General features: G+C 41.9%; 1 protein-coding gene and 1 non-coding gene across 5 annotated transcripts; both read right to left on the bottom strand.

The window, feature by feature from the left end:
* Nucleotides 1–1,625: 1,625 nt before the first annotated feature.
* On the bottom strand, nucleotides 1,626–14,071 carry CFAP418 (cilia and flagella associated protein 418). Of its 4 annotated transcripts, XM_065832763.2 has the most exons (8): nucleotides 13,953–14,071; nucleotides 13,349–13,557; nucleotides 11,733–11,832; nucleotides 9,853–9,957; nucleotides 8,877–8,947; nucleotides 8,293–8,358; nucleotides 7,387–7,482; nucleotides 1,626–5,487 (listed from the first exon to the last, which is right to left on the bottom strand). In XM_065832763.2, exons 2-8 carry the CDS (start codon nucleotides 13,480–13,482, stop codon nucleotides 5,328–5,330), a joined length of 732 nt encoding a protein of 243 aa, XP_065688835.1. In that variant the 5' UTR covers nucleotides 13,483–13,557; nucleotides 13,953–14,071; the 3' UTR covers nucleotides 1,626–5,327. The 4 variants fall into 4 exon arrangements, with proteins under 4 accessions (XP_065688835.1, XP_071660028.1, XP_071660029.1 ...); XM_071803927.1 differs by lacking the exon at nucleotides 13,953–14,071 and having other exon boundaries at nucleotides 13,349–13,611; XM_071803929.1 differs by lacking the exon at nucleotides 13,953–14,071 and having other exon boundaries at nucleotides 5,405–5,487; nucleotides 7,376–7,482; nucleotides 13,349–13,611.
* On the bottom strand, nucleotides 13,681–13,762 carry TRNAS-AGA (transfer RNA serine (anticodon AGA)). Its single transcript has one exon. It is a non-coding gene; the product is annotated as a tRNA-Ser (tRNA).
* Nucleotides 14,072–14,296: the final 225 nt, after the last annotated feature.

Raw genomic sequence — 14,296 nt, 5'->3', positions numbered from 1 at the left:
TTCTAGTTAAAAGCTTCTACAGAAATAGACACAACTTCACTGGTTATCGGAGATCACATTTACATCTATCCACTCTAAATCTTTGTGCCGTCACCCTTATTGGATTCCCAAAGAACTAGAAGAGTTCAGACCTAAAAAATAACTCGCGTGTGTGTGTGGGTTCACAGGAGGTGGCTGTTTGGAGATGTGCAGCTGACACGACCTTTTAAAACTCACTCTTCCCCAAAACCTCAGCCAGGGCTCAGGGCGGACGAACAGCAGGGTGCAGGTCTCGGGCAGTTCTCACTGCCATGGCTCAGACTGCTCTGCAGCATCTCTGGGCTTCTTCATTCCGTTCTGACATAGAAACAATTTTTTGGTATTTTTAAATCTCAGCCTTTTGACATTTTCTTTTTAAAATTTGCCATCTTTTCACATCTCGGATGGTGTGCTATATACATTTTGTTTGAACATTATGACATTCTAAAGTGTACAACCTCTACTCACCAAAACCACTTAACAATGTCATGGAAAATTAACTCAGAGTGGGTGAAAGGCAAATCCCAAAGACAATTTAGTTTTTCACTGATGTTGTTGGAGGATAAACATACATACACTTACATGTATATATATACACACAGATTATTTTATGCTTCATTAGCTGACAGCTGAACAAGTTAATCTGCTCCAGTACTGGCCGTGGACACTTGAGGACCGTTTGGATGAAGTCACACAAAAATCAAGTGGAGTTGCCACAAATCTGGCTACTCCACTTATAATTACAGCATTAGAAAACAAATGCAAAAAGCCTTGGCCCATTGAATATCAACATTCATTATTCCAGAAAAAAAACAAGAAGTATGAGCTTGTATTAATGAAGCAGAAGCCTGAGCTGTAACACTGAGCGGTGTTGCTCTGCCCTCTGCAGACTACATTGTGTAATCACATTTTACCCCAAATCGCATTTAAAACCCAACAGAACAAAAGTTGTCAATGTGAATTAAACACATATGAACACTACCTTCTGAGGGTGCTCTGTGACACTGCAATATAGGAAATATTTGTGTCTGTTACTCTAATGTGTTCCAGGCAGCGTTTCATCATCATGGAGAACCAAGATTAGTTGTAGAGCAACTTCTTGGTACAAAGAATGGTTTTCTACAGCAAGATCCATGGGACAGCAAATGCTGCGATTCCCTGACTGATTTCCCACTTCTAAGGGACCAGTATGATGCCAGTGATAACCTGCCTTGACTGACACACCGAGGTACCAGCATCCCACTCTGCAAGAACTTCAGCTATTTGCCCCTTCCCATAGCAGCTGGCTCTACTATTTCTTCTAAGTAAATATCCAAGGAATGTGGTAAATGCATTCAACTTTATGAGTTCTTTGCAATTTAATGTGCTCTCCTCATGCTATCTCGTAAAGAATGTTAAAGCTCATTTCCTTTTCAGGTATGTGCTACATCCTCTCTGATGTGAGAAAACACAACAGTACTTACTGTTTTTCATGAGCTGGACAATGGTTTTCTGTTAAGGGCATTTCGTAATCCTTCTGACAGAGAAAACATGGTCCTACACCATTTTCATAAGGCTTCTCTTGAATAAGAACAACACAGTAGAATTTCCACGACACACAATTCAAATTTGTTCCAACTTTTTATTTCTTCAAGTATCGACATTTCGAAAATACTCTTATCCAAGCACACCTGCCAAGTCCCAGACATCGTATGCAGCCCTCACAGATGCGCAGCACCTGATAGTCCTTTACTCCAACCCCTACAGCTTGGCCTGTCTGCAGCTATCAGGTGTCACGCAACAGAAAAAAATGGTCAGCTCTTGTGCAAAAAGAGCCTGGAAGGAAGAAAAATTTGCCTGCATAGCACCCAGCCCAGTCCCTCCCCTATTGTGTGACTACCACATGTGCTGGTTACATGACCTGAAGACTCACATGTCAGGAAACAAGAGAAGTGAGCAGTCTTTCAACAAGTGGCAGCTTCCAGTGCCTGGCATTTGCAGAATACCTTCAGTACGAAACTGAAATGGGTGTTCAGGAAAAAAAAATCTTTATTCAATTATATACAGTGTAGAGCTTGCAATATGTAATGTTATTAGGCTTCTGTAAGTTAAATTTTATGGCAGGACAAAAGCCTTAATAATGACTCTTCTGAGCTATATATTCACCATCTGGTTTGGACACTCTCCACAGTTTGTAGGTAGAACAGGTGAGATATAATTAGAACAGCACATTAAAATTTGATAAAGGAAAGCTATCAAAATGTACGATGCACATCTGATTTGGATTCCTATCCAGAAGTACTGACGGAACATAGATTTAGAAAAGCTGGTATGACATTAAACCACTGAGTACATCTCCAAGTGAATGCTTTTCTGTGGATTCTCGTTTTGCTGCAGACTAATGCTGTGGGCTAGAAAATTTCCAGGCATATCATGCAAGCAAAATGAAAGTCCGAAGTTTTCTCCTTGCCCATTTCACAAACAGAAATGGTATTATAAACGTCCAAAGCAAAAAAATGGAGCAAAACCGCGGTCACATATGCACTTCACAAAACTGTTCCAAGTAGTTCCCTTTGAGAACAGCTGAATGGCATTTTTGAACAGAATTCTTTACATAATCCCTGCTGTCTCAGATAACTGACATGGAAGTATCACTTAAGGGTCTGGGGTACAACTTGAAAACTTTGTGCCATCTTACAATGCCTTCATCAAATGAATATTCAAGCTCAAATTTTACCTTACTTCACATTATTTTATGACTTCAGAGTGGTTTGTAACATGCAACTGACGAAAGCACAGGAAGGGAAATCAAATACTTAATACCACTGCTCTTTCCAACAAAATAATTTTATTTAATGACATAGTAACTATTATCACATCTAAAAATACTCTAAATTCTGTAATGAAGACCAATAAAATAAGCACTATTTCTGCACGTTTAAAGCTTCACTTGGGCAAAGAGCTGTCATATCCCACCATTCTGACCAAGGCCAGAAACAAGTAACTACACTTGAATAAATATGATGATTTCATGGGAATGCTCAGATTCCCATATATATTTATCAATAAAGATTATCTTCAAACATTTCTGGTGCTTGGACCGCAGTCTTAATGTCGTTAGTGATACAAATCGCCTGACAATAATCTCTGTTCAGAAAGTGAGCTCTCTTTGTACAGCTCTTCAGGCTAACAGAAGAGTGAGGGATGAGGTGACCTAGGAGAAATGCTGACTAATGTCAACAGATATTGGTGTTAATCCTTTTTCACTTCTCCTACACTCTTTTGTCTTAATTCCTTCCTAGTCTCCACTTTTCAAGTGCTCCAGGTTGTTTGCTTGCCACAAAAATCACCAGAACGGATGTCTTGAGCTTTCATTCCTGTATGATTCGCTCCACACACTTGGTAGTGCAAACTGCTCCAGTGGGGGTGACTATTTCTGCTGGTTTGTTTAAAGCAGGGTACAGGAGACATGCTCCTTTTCCAAGTCACATAAGACTTGGTCTAATGAACTGAGATGGGTCTTATTATTTTCCCCGTTTCCTGCTCACAAGTTTCAAGCCTAACTTGTTCCTGACATTGTGCCACAAGTTCCAGTGCAAATCCAGGCCAAAAGAGCATCCTGTGGGGCTACTTGGTCATGAGTTTCAAATGGCCTTGGAACAGGCAAGTCAAGGCAACTTAGCACTTTTTGAAATGCATCCTTCTTCAAGAAAAAGGATGGAAAATAGGTTTATTCTTCTCTGGAGCTTGTTAATAAATTACATCCTACTGTTGGGGGTTCTTCTCCTACCATTTCAGCACAGATGTTTCTCTTGGAATGGAAATCACCCAGGCCCACCTGAAGAAAGCCCAGGAACACTTACTGCTTAGAACTCTAAGTGCAGGTTCTAAAAAACACTGACAGAAGGGCAAGGTGAGCGGGATGCAGAGGACATTATGCCTCTGGTCACTACTGGGATCTGCTCTTTCAGAGGGGTACAGAAAAAGCGACAGATTCAAGAGATGACTTCTATACAAAAGTTAACATAATTGTTTTGGAAAAGCTCAGAAAAATAACAGATTGACAATATACAGATTTAAAGCCATGAGCAAAACTTCACAAAAAAAAAAAGGCTCTGTGTAGAATTGCACAAAGTAATCAATTTTGAATTTATTTGTACAGTACCACATTCTGCATAGCAAAAAATACTGACAGACTTCCCATTTTGACACACTTTTCAATGTAGCAATTGCCAGGACTTGTAATCCCTTCCTTCCTCTCTGCCTGCCCAAAACTCAAATCCACCTCCTGTGTTATACATAATGAAAAGAAAGAGCTCGTAAACTATAGTGACATTAACAGTAATCAAGAAAATTCACCAAGTAAAATGATACTGGAAGTAGTTTTATTATGTTACTGGAGGAAGGGAGTGTGTTGAAACAGGACAGCTACACTTTCTGAATATGTAGTATTTTGAAGTGAAGCTGAAGTGAAAGCTAAGTGAAACTGAAAAATCCAAACTTGAATGCCAGTGGGGATATACATTTTCTCCCTCTTAAAAGCCCGAGCCTTATTTCCCTTGAAAAAAATGACAGAAGAGTCATATACTCTTCAGAATCTCTTTAAAATTGTACAATATTTAATAACGGTACAATGACTTGTTCACCTCTTGCAGTGAAGGCTGAAGGGAAGTCCAAGAAATTCACTGTGGTAAAGGTCCCGAGTCAGCTGAAAATGCTTTGAAGAAAGCAGTAGGAACTGGAAGGAAATTTCCAGCACCTGCAGTTTTTGGCTACTGGTGGGTAAAATAAAGTTTTGGGGTATGCTGAAACCTTCGAGGTGAGAGCTGATCTTGCAGTAATTTTTAAAGAGATCTACACCCACTTGCTCATTAACAGCTACAAGCAATGCAGAACAGCAGTATTAATTTCTATGCAGAAGTTCATATACTTGTGTGTGTCATGGCTGCATCCCAGCTCATCACTTGGAGTCCAAGACTTTGCAGACACAGGAAACAAGGCGCTCTGCTAGATATGAGGAACAGCCTCAAGGTGCTTTGCCCCATGGCTAAATCTGTCAATTTCCTCTTCCTTTAACTGAGTATGAGCTTTAACCTCATTTACCTTCCAGCAAGCCTCCAAACTGGTTGAGCTTTCTAATAATTCAACTCCCCTTACTGCTTGCAAGACAGTTGAATTGAAAAAAAAAGCTTTTGAGTTGAGGTCTGGGTGTTATAATCTGTTTCTAGATATAAGTATTCAGGTTTCCATCTTTTCTCAGAAAACTGTGCGGGAAAGAATTGCATCGACAACCCGTTTCCACACAAGCAGGTACCACACGCAAGATGACTTCATTCTGCATGTTTACCGCAAACCCACCGAAGCTGCTGGTCTGTTTGGAGGTCCATTAATTCATTAATGGATCTCCAGCTGCACTGACAAGCATATGCTCGTGCTCCTTTCTTCTTGATCATCTTCGCTCTTAGTTTGCTGAGCTCAGGCATGTTATTCCTGTCAATGGAGTGAACTCAGTTGAGGATCACACATTTTTTTTTTTTAAAGAAAAAAGATTCATGAGGGCATTTCAATTCAGAAAAGCTCTTAAGAACATTTCTGAGTAACATTGTTATGAATGAGTTTAAGGATATGTTTAAATTCTGTTTTGAACACAATCCTTTCCTGAGACCAGTCTTGGTGCATAGTTGCTTTATTCTCAGATCAACTGGAGACTGATGTTTTTGTAAACAATGTTCTCCATCAGATTTAGAGACCCTTCCAGAGGAAGAGTGGGGAAGAAAACCAGGTAGAGTTAATTCTTGTGTTAAGAAATTAGCAAAAATGTTTTATCAAATTTACTGTTAAAATCCCTATGCAGAATGGGAACAATTAGAGAGTTAAACTTTTCATCAGGAACTGTTACTCAGGATGGTTGTTTAAGTGACTGAAATGAAATGGCCATAAGAGAATGTAGATCAAACCACAAATAACTCCTGTGCAAGCATCAATCACAACAAATGAAAAATCAGCATGGCTATTACAAAAACAAGTTGTTTCAAAAAATAAGTGAAGAAAATTTAGCATTTTAACTATCCCTGCTCTCATGACCTCCCACTGACCACCAATTACTGGCCACTGAATTGCTCAGAAACAACATTAACAAGCCCAGATAAAGAAAGAAAACCCAAAACACACATCGAAGGAAGAATTTTTAGAAAAAGAGGTCAGACACTTACTCATGGAAAGCAAATGTTTAATTTTCAAGTTTGCTTTTTAAAATTCAGATTATTCTAAATAAATAGCTAGATATCTTGCTAAAGATTACAGATTTTAATCAATGTTCCAAGTATCTGAAACTAATGCCTTTCTTTTTTTAAAAAAAAAATTATTAATTTCAAGATCTCAGAAGCAGAATAATTTAGACTTTAAGCAAATAAAAGAAGTATATTTTTATTTAACAGTTTCAGCTACCAAACTCATCTTAAAAGACTAGTGCAACACTGTATATTTAATGCTGCTTTAAACAATGGGAAAATCATAGAATACTTTGGATTGGAAGAGACCTTCAAAGGTAATCTAGTCCAACCCCCCTGCAATGAACATAAGATTTTCATTCAAATTTTGAAACTGGAAGGGAAATACAGGAAAAAAATAACATGTAATAAAAGAAAAATAATGGAAAAGGAGATGATGTCTCCCTTACTGTTCTACTACAGCTGTCACACCCCTGGTGGCCAAACACAATCTGAATACCACCACCTCCATCAGTTAATGGGCACATTCAGACTTCACTAAAATAAAAGGAATTGAAATTTGATGTCTGTATTAGGAGCATGCCTACTACGCCACCCTTCACTAAGCCTTGGCATTAGATACAGTTTTAGAGAACCTGGAAGTAAGAATTCCTTAAGTCTTAAAAAAAAATGAAATAATTAAAGTCAAAGACATCACAAATATAAGGAGAAAAAAAGAGTCCCACCCTTCATTTAATCATATCTTGCTTCAAAAAGAAGTCTGTTAAGAAACAAATGTATTTGGTTTTCATTGAACATGACCACATAATAATTGATATTGGAAAAAAGAAAACCTGATTGAAGCAATCACAGTCTGTGTGACTGAAGGTATGGTGAGAAGTTCATGCCAAACAGTCCGCATTCATTTTGCAGGCACGCTGGAATGGCACACCAGAGGCTGATCCATCACACAGACTGACTGCATATTGCAGTAGATATGAAAACAGATTATGGGATGTGTTTCATCCCTCCAGACTTTCCCACCTGATCAGCACACAGGTTGCATGTATTCTCCTTTTTAGATAACACAGGAGTGCTAAGGACTTTTCACCTTTCCTGTTCCTATCAAGCCCCAAAACACAGCAACAGGATACTACTACCAAACCTACCTCAGACATACCTGAAAAAAAGATAATCACAGGACTGATCCCAGATGTAATCATTGAAAAGTGACACACGGAAGTCGCAGGCAGTGCAACGTAGTTGATCACATGTTCTGGTCAAAAAAGAACAGGAAGTTCCAAGATTTTATTACAATCACAGAAGCTACACAGACCATAATGGTTTTAAAGTACAGCACTCGCTCACATATACTAGAAGCAAGGTTGCCCTGTAACCTTATTTTTTTTGTACATCTCTGGTTCATTCTTTATGGTACTTGTTTTAACAATACGATCATGTATTATTTTTATGGGTTCCTAACCTCACTGAACACATAAAATAAACAGATATTCTGGATATATTCTCTTTGGTCTTCCTCATTGGTATGGTACCTGACCCAGCATTCAAATACACATCAAGTGCATAAGTACTTACCACAAAAAATCCCATATGGAAATGTAATAATGTTCTACAGGGTGTTGGGGATAAATCTTTGAAGTGTTATATCTCTCCTACTAAGTTCAGCTGCAGCTGCAAAGCACTCTGGCTATTTTCAGTTCAGGTTCCAGGATGATTTAAACCAGCCCACTTAGATGAGTGACATACTTGGCATCACACAGAGAGCCGAAGAGAAGCAGGGAAAAATAACAATACAGCAGCAATTTCCTTAACTACATGGTTTTGATTTTTGGAGTCTCATGTCTCATTTGCATACATCTTTCAACTCCTCAAACAAACAAAAGATCTCGTGGTCAACAGCAGAGGATTGGAAGGGACCAGCTGACTTCAACTGCAGTTACAGGCAGCCACATGCTTAGATGAAAGTAGGGCTGTCCTGTTGAGTTCAAATGCAGAGCTCCAGAAATATAGGTATGAATAAAAATAATGATAAAGCAAGTAGAACTAATTTTTTTACGTTTCATACCTTTTTGAAATATTTGTTCCTATGCCACATGGTGAAGAGCTTCCGCCCAGGTACACTGGACAGCACCTATATGGATTTCATTAAAAAATATTAAATTACGCCACAACCTTTTGGAGATAGTACTACAATGCTTCTCCTAGTTCAACAAAATGGTACTTCTAAACCAATATTTATTAAATATAGGCAAAGCATCCAAACACTTACAAACTATAGAATTTTAAAATTTCATTACCAATGTGTTCAAAGAAAAACACTATGACAACATCTCTCTATACTAAATATATATGGGACTATATATTGCAGCATCTGATAAATGTGTATTTCCATAAGGCAAAGGAAGCTGTTGTTCAACAACTTAAATAATTAATATATTTATAATAATTAATTTTGGCCACATGAAAGCACATTAGTAATTCTTCAAAATTATCTTTGTGTTTACCTTTTTCTTTAAAATGAATGTTTCTCTAAGTACTCAGTTTCTTTCTTAGTTATTGTCAACACAAATTAAACAGCAGCAGTATTATTAGGTGGACAACAAGATATAATCAAGCTATGTTCAACTAGCCAAGACATTTTTCACTTACCTTTTCCTATAAGCCTGTACAACAGCACTATTGCTTTCCGGTGTGAAACTTGCAGAATTAGACTTCAATTTCTATTTAAAAACAATCAAAGAATAAAAGGCAGCATTAGAGCAAGTTAACAATATTGTTTTACTTAAAAAGCAGGAGCCAGAAAGTCTCAGTTACAGAAGAAGGGGACTAAGAATTTGGGAATTTTCTTGTGTTTCTGTGAGGCTCTTTAGGACAAAAGCTGCTGAAGTAACAAATAAATGGGGAATGAGGACTCTCTTCCCATACTGAATTCCCAGCTCTGCCTGATGGAATTTAACACCACATGATCACTTCGACTTTATAATCAACACTTAGTATTTCATGCCCTCTTTTTAATAATTATGCTTTTAAAACCAGTTTTAAGTTAGGAACTTTCTCCCTTGGTGTTTTTGAGCTTTTGTTTTACTGAAACATATCACGGACTTCTGTTATTCAGAACGTTAAAGTGTTTTTGAAGTTTGCTATTTGCAGCGCAGGAAACAGGTTATTTGAAATCTTGAATGCTAGAATTCTAGATCCTAAATGGGAAGTCCTCAGGATATAAATGATAAAATTATACAAATTTACTGAAATAATTCTGACTCAGACATATATATTGTAGTATACAAGTGTTTTTTGTTGGTTCAGTTTTAGCCACTTTGTAAGAAATCTCCCTTATGAGGAAAGGCTGAGGGAGCTGGGTCTCTTTAGTTTGGAGAAGAGGAGACTGAGGGGTGATCTCATTAATGTTTATAAATATATAAAGGGCGAGTGTCACGAGGATGGAGCCAGGCTCTTCTTGGTGACAACCGACGATAGAACAAAGGGGAAGGGGTTCAAACTGGAACACAGGAGCTTTCACTTAAATTTGAGAAGAATATTCCTCTCAGTGAGGGTAACAGAGCACTGGAACAGGTTGCCCAGGGGGATTGTGGAGTCTTCTTCTCTGGAGACATTCGAAACCCACCTGGACACATTCCTGTGTAACCTCATCTAAGTGGTCCTGCTTTGGCAGGGGGATTGGACTAGATGATCTTTTGAGGTCCCTTCCAATCCCTAACATTCTGTGATTCTGTGAAATCAAAGACAAAAAAAACCAAAACCAATGTCACTCATGAAAATAACAGGGGGTTATGAAGCATTAATAATACAATTTTCTTCCAATGATACCTAAGGGAATATCTAATTGCAATGTTTTCTATCACTCTGTTTTGATAATGTAAATTTGTGGTTTCATCTGTGTCTCCTCCTGTCAAACGACAGAAGTCATTTGCAGATGATACAAAATGGTGAGCAGTGGCTTGTGTGCCAGACGACTGCGCTGCCAATCAGAGGGACCTCGACACACTGCAAAAATGGGCTGAGGGGAATCCCTGGAAGTTCAACTAAGGGGAAATGCAAACTCCTGCGCCTGTAACTCATGCACCAGAACACACTGGGGGCTGACCAGCTGGAAAGCAGCTTTGCAGAGAAGGCCACAGGGAATGCGGTCAATGGTAAGCTCACCATGAGCCAGCAGGGTACCCTTGCAGCACAGAAGGCAACAGCATCCTGGGCTGTGTTAGGAGGGACATTGCCAGCAGGTCGAGTCAGATGATCCTTCTTTAGTCAGCACTGGTGAGCCAGAAGCATGGAATCATTTTGGCTGGAAAGGACCTCTTGAGATCATCTAGGCCAACCCTCCTGCTCAAAGCAGGGTCAGATTCAGCAGCTTGCCTAGCACTGTGTCCAGTTGCGTTTTGAAAATCTCCACAGATGGAGATCCCACAACCTCTCTGGGCAGCCTGTCCCAGTATTTGACCACCCTCGCAGTAAGAAAGTGTTTTCTTGTGTACAGATGGAACTTAATTGCCTCTTGTCCTGTCACTGGGCACTACAGAGAAGCGTCGGGCCCCTTCTTTACTCCTCCCATCAGGTATTTACACATACTGATAAGGTCTCCCTGGTGCCTTCTCTTTTCCAGGCTGAACAGTCCCAGCTCTCTCAGCCTCTCCTCATATGAAAGATACTCCAGCCTCTTGATCTTCTCCATGGCCCTTTGCTGAAGGCCCTCCAGCTCCATCTCTCTCTTGTACTGGAGGGCCCAGAACTGGACACAGTACTCCAGATATGGCCTCACAGACATGTTCGGAGTGATGTGTCCAGTACAAAAGAGACATGGACATAATGGAGTGGGTCCAGCAAAGGACCACGAAGGTGATTGAGGACTTAAAACCATCTGACATATAGGTGGAGGCTAACGGAGCTGGAATTATTTAACCTGGAGAATACAAGGGTCAGTAGAATCTTATAAAGGTATAAGAATATGTTATGGGGAAGAACAGACACAGCCAGACTATTCTCACTGGGGCCCACTGACAGGACGAGAGGCAATGGGCACAAACTGAAATACAAGAAATTCCAGTTAAACATAAGAAAGAACTTCTTTACTTCTTGTGAGGGTGGTCAAACACTGGAACAGGTTACTTAGAGAAGCTGTAGAGTCTCCATCCTTGGAGATACTCCAAAGCCACCAGCACATGGTCCTGGCCAACCAGCTCTGGGTAGCTCTGCTTGAGCAGGGGGCTGGACCAGATGACGTCCAGAGATCCCTGCCAACCTCACCCATTCTGTGATTCTATGATATTTGACAGGATGCTCTATCTTGAACTCACATTTCCTTTAATTGCCTCTTTCTGCCTGGGTAAGGCCATCTCTACATATCTCTCCTGTTCTTCATTATAGGAATGTTGCATTTTCCTTTCTACTTTATTTCCAAGTTATCCTACAGCTTGTTTTAGTTCATTTTTTGCTTGAAAACAGTTTCAGTTTCTCATTTGTTCCACATTTCCCCTGACTCCTACTCACCAGTGGTGTTTTGGCAAAGCTGCTGTCATTACAGATCTCATCAATAATGTCATCTATATCTTCTTCACTGCTGCCAGCACTCATCAACAGTTTAGCTGATCTGAAAAGAAAACAAATCAGCCTTCATTCTGTAGCATGATCAGAGCAGTTCTAAGAATTGTAAGTTAAAACATGAGATTAGTTGCAGCCTTTTTCCTCTAATATTTCTGTAGTATCTAAGGTATGCCATCCAAATCATGACTGGACAGATGTAAACTGCACGATGACGCCTTTCAGTCCCTGTTGAACTGTCTCATCATAGGTCTTATTTTTGCTTGCTTATTTCCAACCACTTCCAACCCTGAATAAAACTATAATAATATAAGCCACGCTGCACTTACTGAGCAACAAACTGGACAGCCCTGATTTTTCACATTAATCTTCAGCAGCAGGAATATAAAAAGGTCAGAGGGAGTTCTCTCCTCATGTTATACAACTGCAGGGGTTCTAAGGAGTCCCTGCCAAACTGCATGCATTTAGAGAGATCACCTGCACTTTGCTTTCACTCAATGGAGGAGCCTTGTCACTCAAGTCTGCTGTTTGATAGCTCTTTGTCAAAGAAAGGGAGGCATGTAGTACTGCTGCATCAACCAATCAAGAACAAGTCTAGTCCTGAGAAAGATAACTGTGATTTTTAAAAAAATTGTAATTAGACTGACTAAATTTAGGTGCTCATCTGACCATTATGCAAACAACAGGTAAGTCCAGTAATGTGACCAAAGGTAGGGGGGCTGGTCTTCTATTAGTCATTTGGCTCCTTAGGATCCTTGCCTGGGACCCTGAGATGTCCACTGGCTAAGCACTCAGCAGTCCACCTGTGGAGACATCAGACCAAGCCTCCCTGGTCCACAGACCTCCCAACCCGAATCTGGGACACCTGTGAGGGCTGGGATGGAAACCTGAGGGCAGCAAAGACGCCTATGAGAGCTGGGATGGCAGCGACGTGGCAGCGCCTTGGCAGTCCCATCAGCACCGACCCTGTCATGACTGAAACTATCAGTAGTCAGATCGTCACTGGAAAATTGTGAAATTTGAATTGGATACATGAAAGCATAGGGTGTAAGTTATGCACTTACTGTGGAAGATATGGTCAATTAAAAAAGTGTTAACAGAACACACAAATGACATAAGTATCAACAGAATAAACCGGTTTAGAATACTATTGCTAAAGCTCTTCCTGCCGTAAGTCACAAAATTTATAGTTATTTTATGTATCATGAGGTCGGTTGTATAGCTAAGTAACCCCTGATCCTAACTCACAAGCACATTAGCGCAGCTTTTAACGCCATATTTAATCCGTGGTTGGGACACTCCCGAGAGACAAAGACCATCTGAACTAACTCAGCTCATCGGCACACGGCTTGTTGGTTTAAAAACAAGTACGACGGGACAGTGGATGACCTCTGGCCACCGGTTCACTTCCCGAACCTCGGTATTTTCGTTTCCCGAGGGGTCTCGCCGGACGCCGACCCCTCCCGCCCCACAGTGCGGCGGAGGGACGGGCCGCCCCGCCCCTGCCGCTGCCCGCTCGGCGGGGAGCGGGGTAAGGGCGCCGGGACCGACGCAGGACCGCTGACCTGCTCTCCTTCGCCGCCGACCTCTCCTCCTCCTCGCCATCGCCGTGCCGGGGGCCGGCTACCGTCCCTATCCCCGGCAGGCGGCAGAGCCGCCGCTCCACTTCATCCAGCAACTCGTCCAGGTCGTCCGCCATCTTGCCGCCGCCAGCGGTTGCCACGGCGGCGCCGGCAGGGGCGGGGTCTCCGTGCCCGCCGGGGTCTGGGGATGCCTGTGGGGTGTGTGGGGCGCTCGTTGGCGGTGTGGCCATCGGGCAGCGCCGCCTGCCGTCCCGCCACCCCCGGGAGAAGGAAATAAGCGAAAAAAAACCCAACGCAGAGCTGTGAGACTCTGCCGTAGTCGGCAGGATTCGAACCTGCGCGGGGAGACCCCAATGGATTTCTAGTCCATCGCCTTAACCACTCGGCCACGACTACGCATGCTAGTGGTGTTTTTCCCGCCATACTACCTCTAACAGCCTGCGCCGCGCCGCACCGAGCCGGGCCGCTCCGCCTCCGAACGGGCTGAACCGGGCCGCTCCGCCTCGGCTGGCCGCCTCAGAACGGGCTGCAGGGGCCCGGCCCAGCCCAGCCCAGACGCGCCGGGAATATTTGAGGGTAACGTTACCTGATACAACTGTGAAGAGCACAGTTTGGTATTTCGGGCATATCTCCTCACAGAGTGGCATGAAAGACATAAAAGCGGGTTTAATGTGTAATGTCAAGAGTATGGCCTCAGCTTCTTTACCACCAGACGTTCCCCACAGCCCGTGGCACAGATGGGGACACACGAGCAGAAGTGGCCAGGTGCTGGGTGGGGGAATGACTGGGTGGTTCCAGCCGGTTCTGGCTGGTTCCAGCCGGTTTCAGCCCGGGCACTGAGGGAAGCCTCTGCTGGCTCCTGCCCGGCTATGGGGTTTTGGGGACTTCGTGCAGTTGAGCCACAGGCTTCCTTTTCTTTGGGTAAGTGGG

This window comes from Patagioenas fasciata, chromosome 2 (assembly GCF_037038585.1).
Source record: "Patagioenas fasciata isolate bPatFas1 chromosome 2, bPatFas1.hap1, whole genome shotgun sequence".
Taxonomy (NCBI): Eukaryota; Metazoa; Chordata; class Aves; order Columbiformes; family Columbidae; genus Patagioenas; species Patagioenas fasciata.
This window is presented reverse-complemented; position numbering and strand designations above follow the sequence as displayed.

Coding starts and splice junctions, on each gene's coding strand:
- CFAP418 (XM_071803927.1), bottom strand. CDS start 13,596: ATGGCCACACCGCCAACGAGCGCCCCACACACCCCACAGGCATCCCCA. Junction 9,958..11,732: donor GCTTTGCCAAAACACCACTG/GTGAGTAGGAGT, acceptor TTGATTTCACAG/AATCACAGAATGTTAGGGAT. Junction 8,359..8,876: donor GTACAGGCTTATAGGAAAAG/GTAAGTGAAAAA, acceptor AAATCCATATAG/GTGCTGTCCAGTGTACCTGG.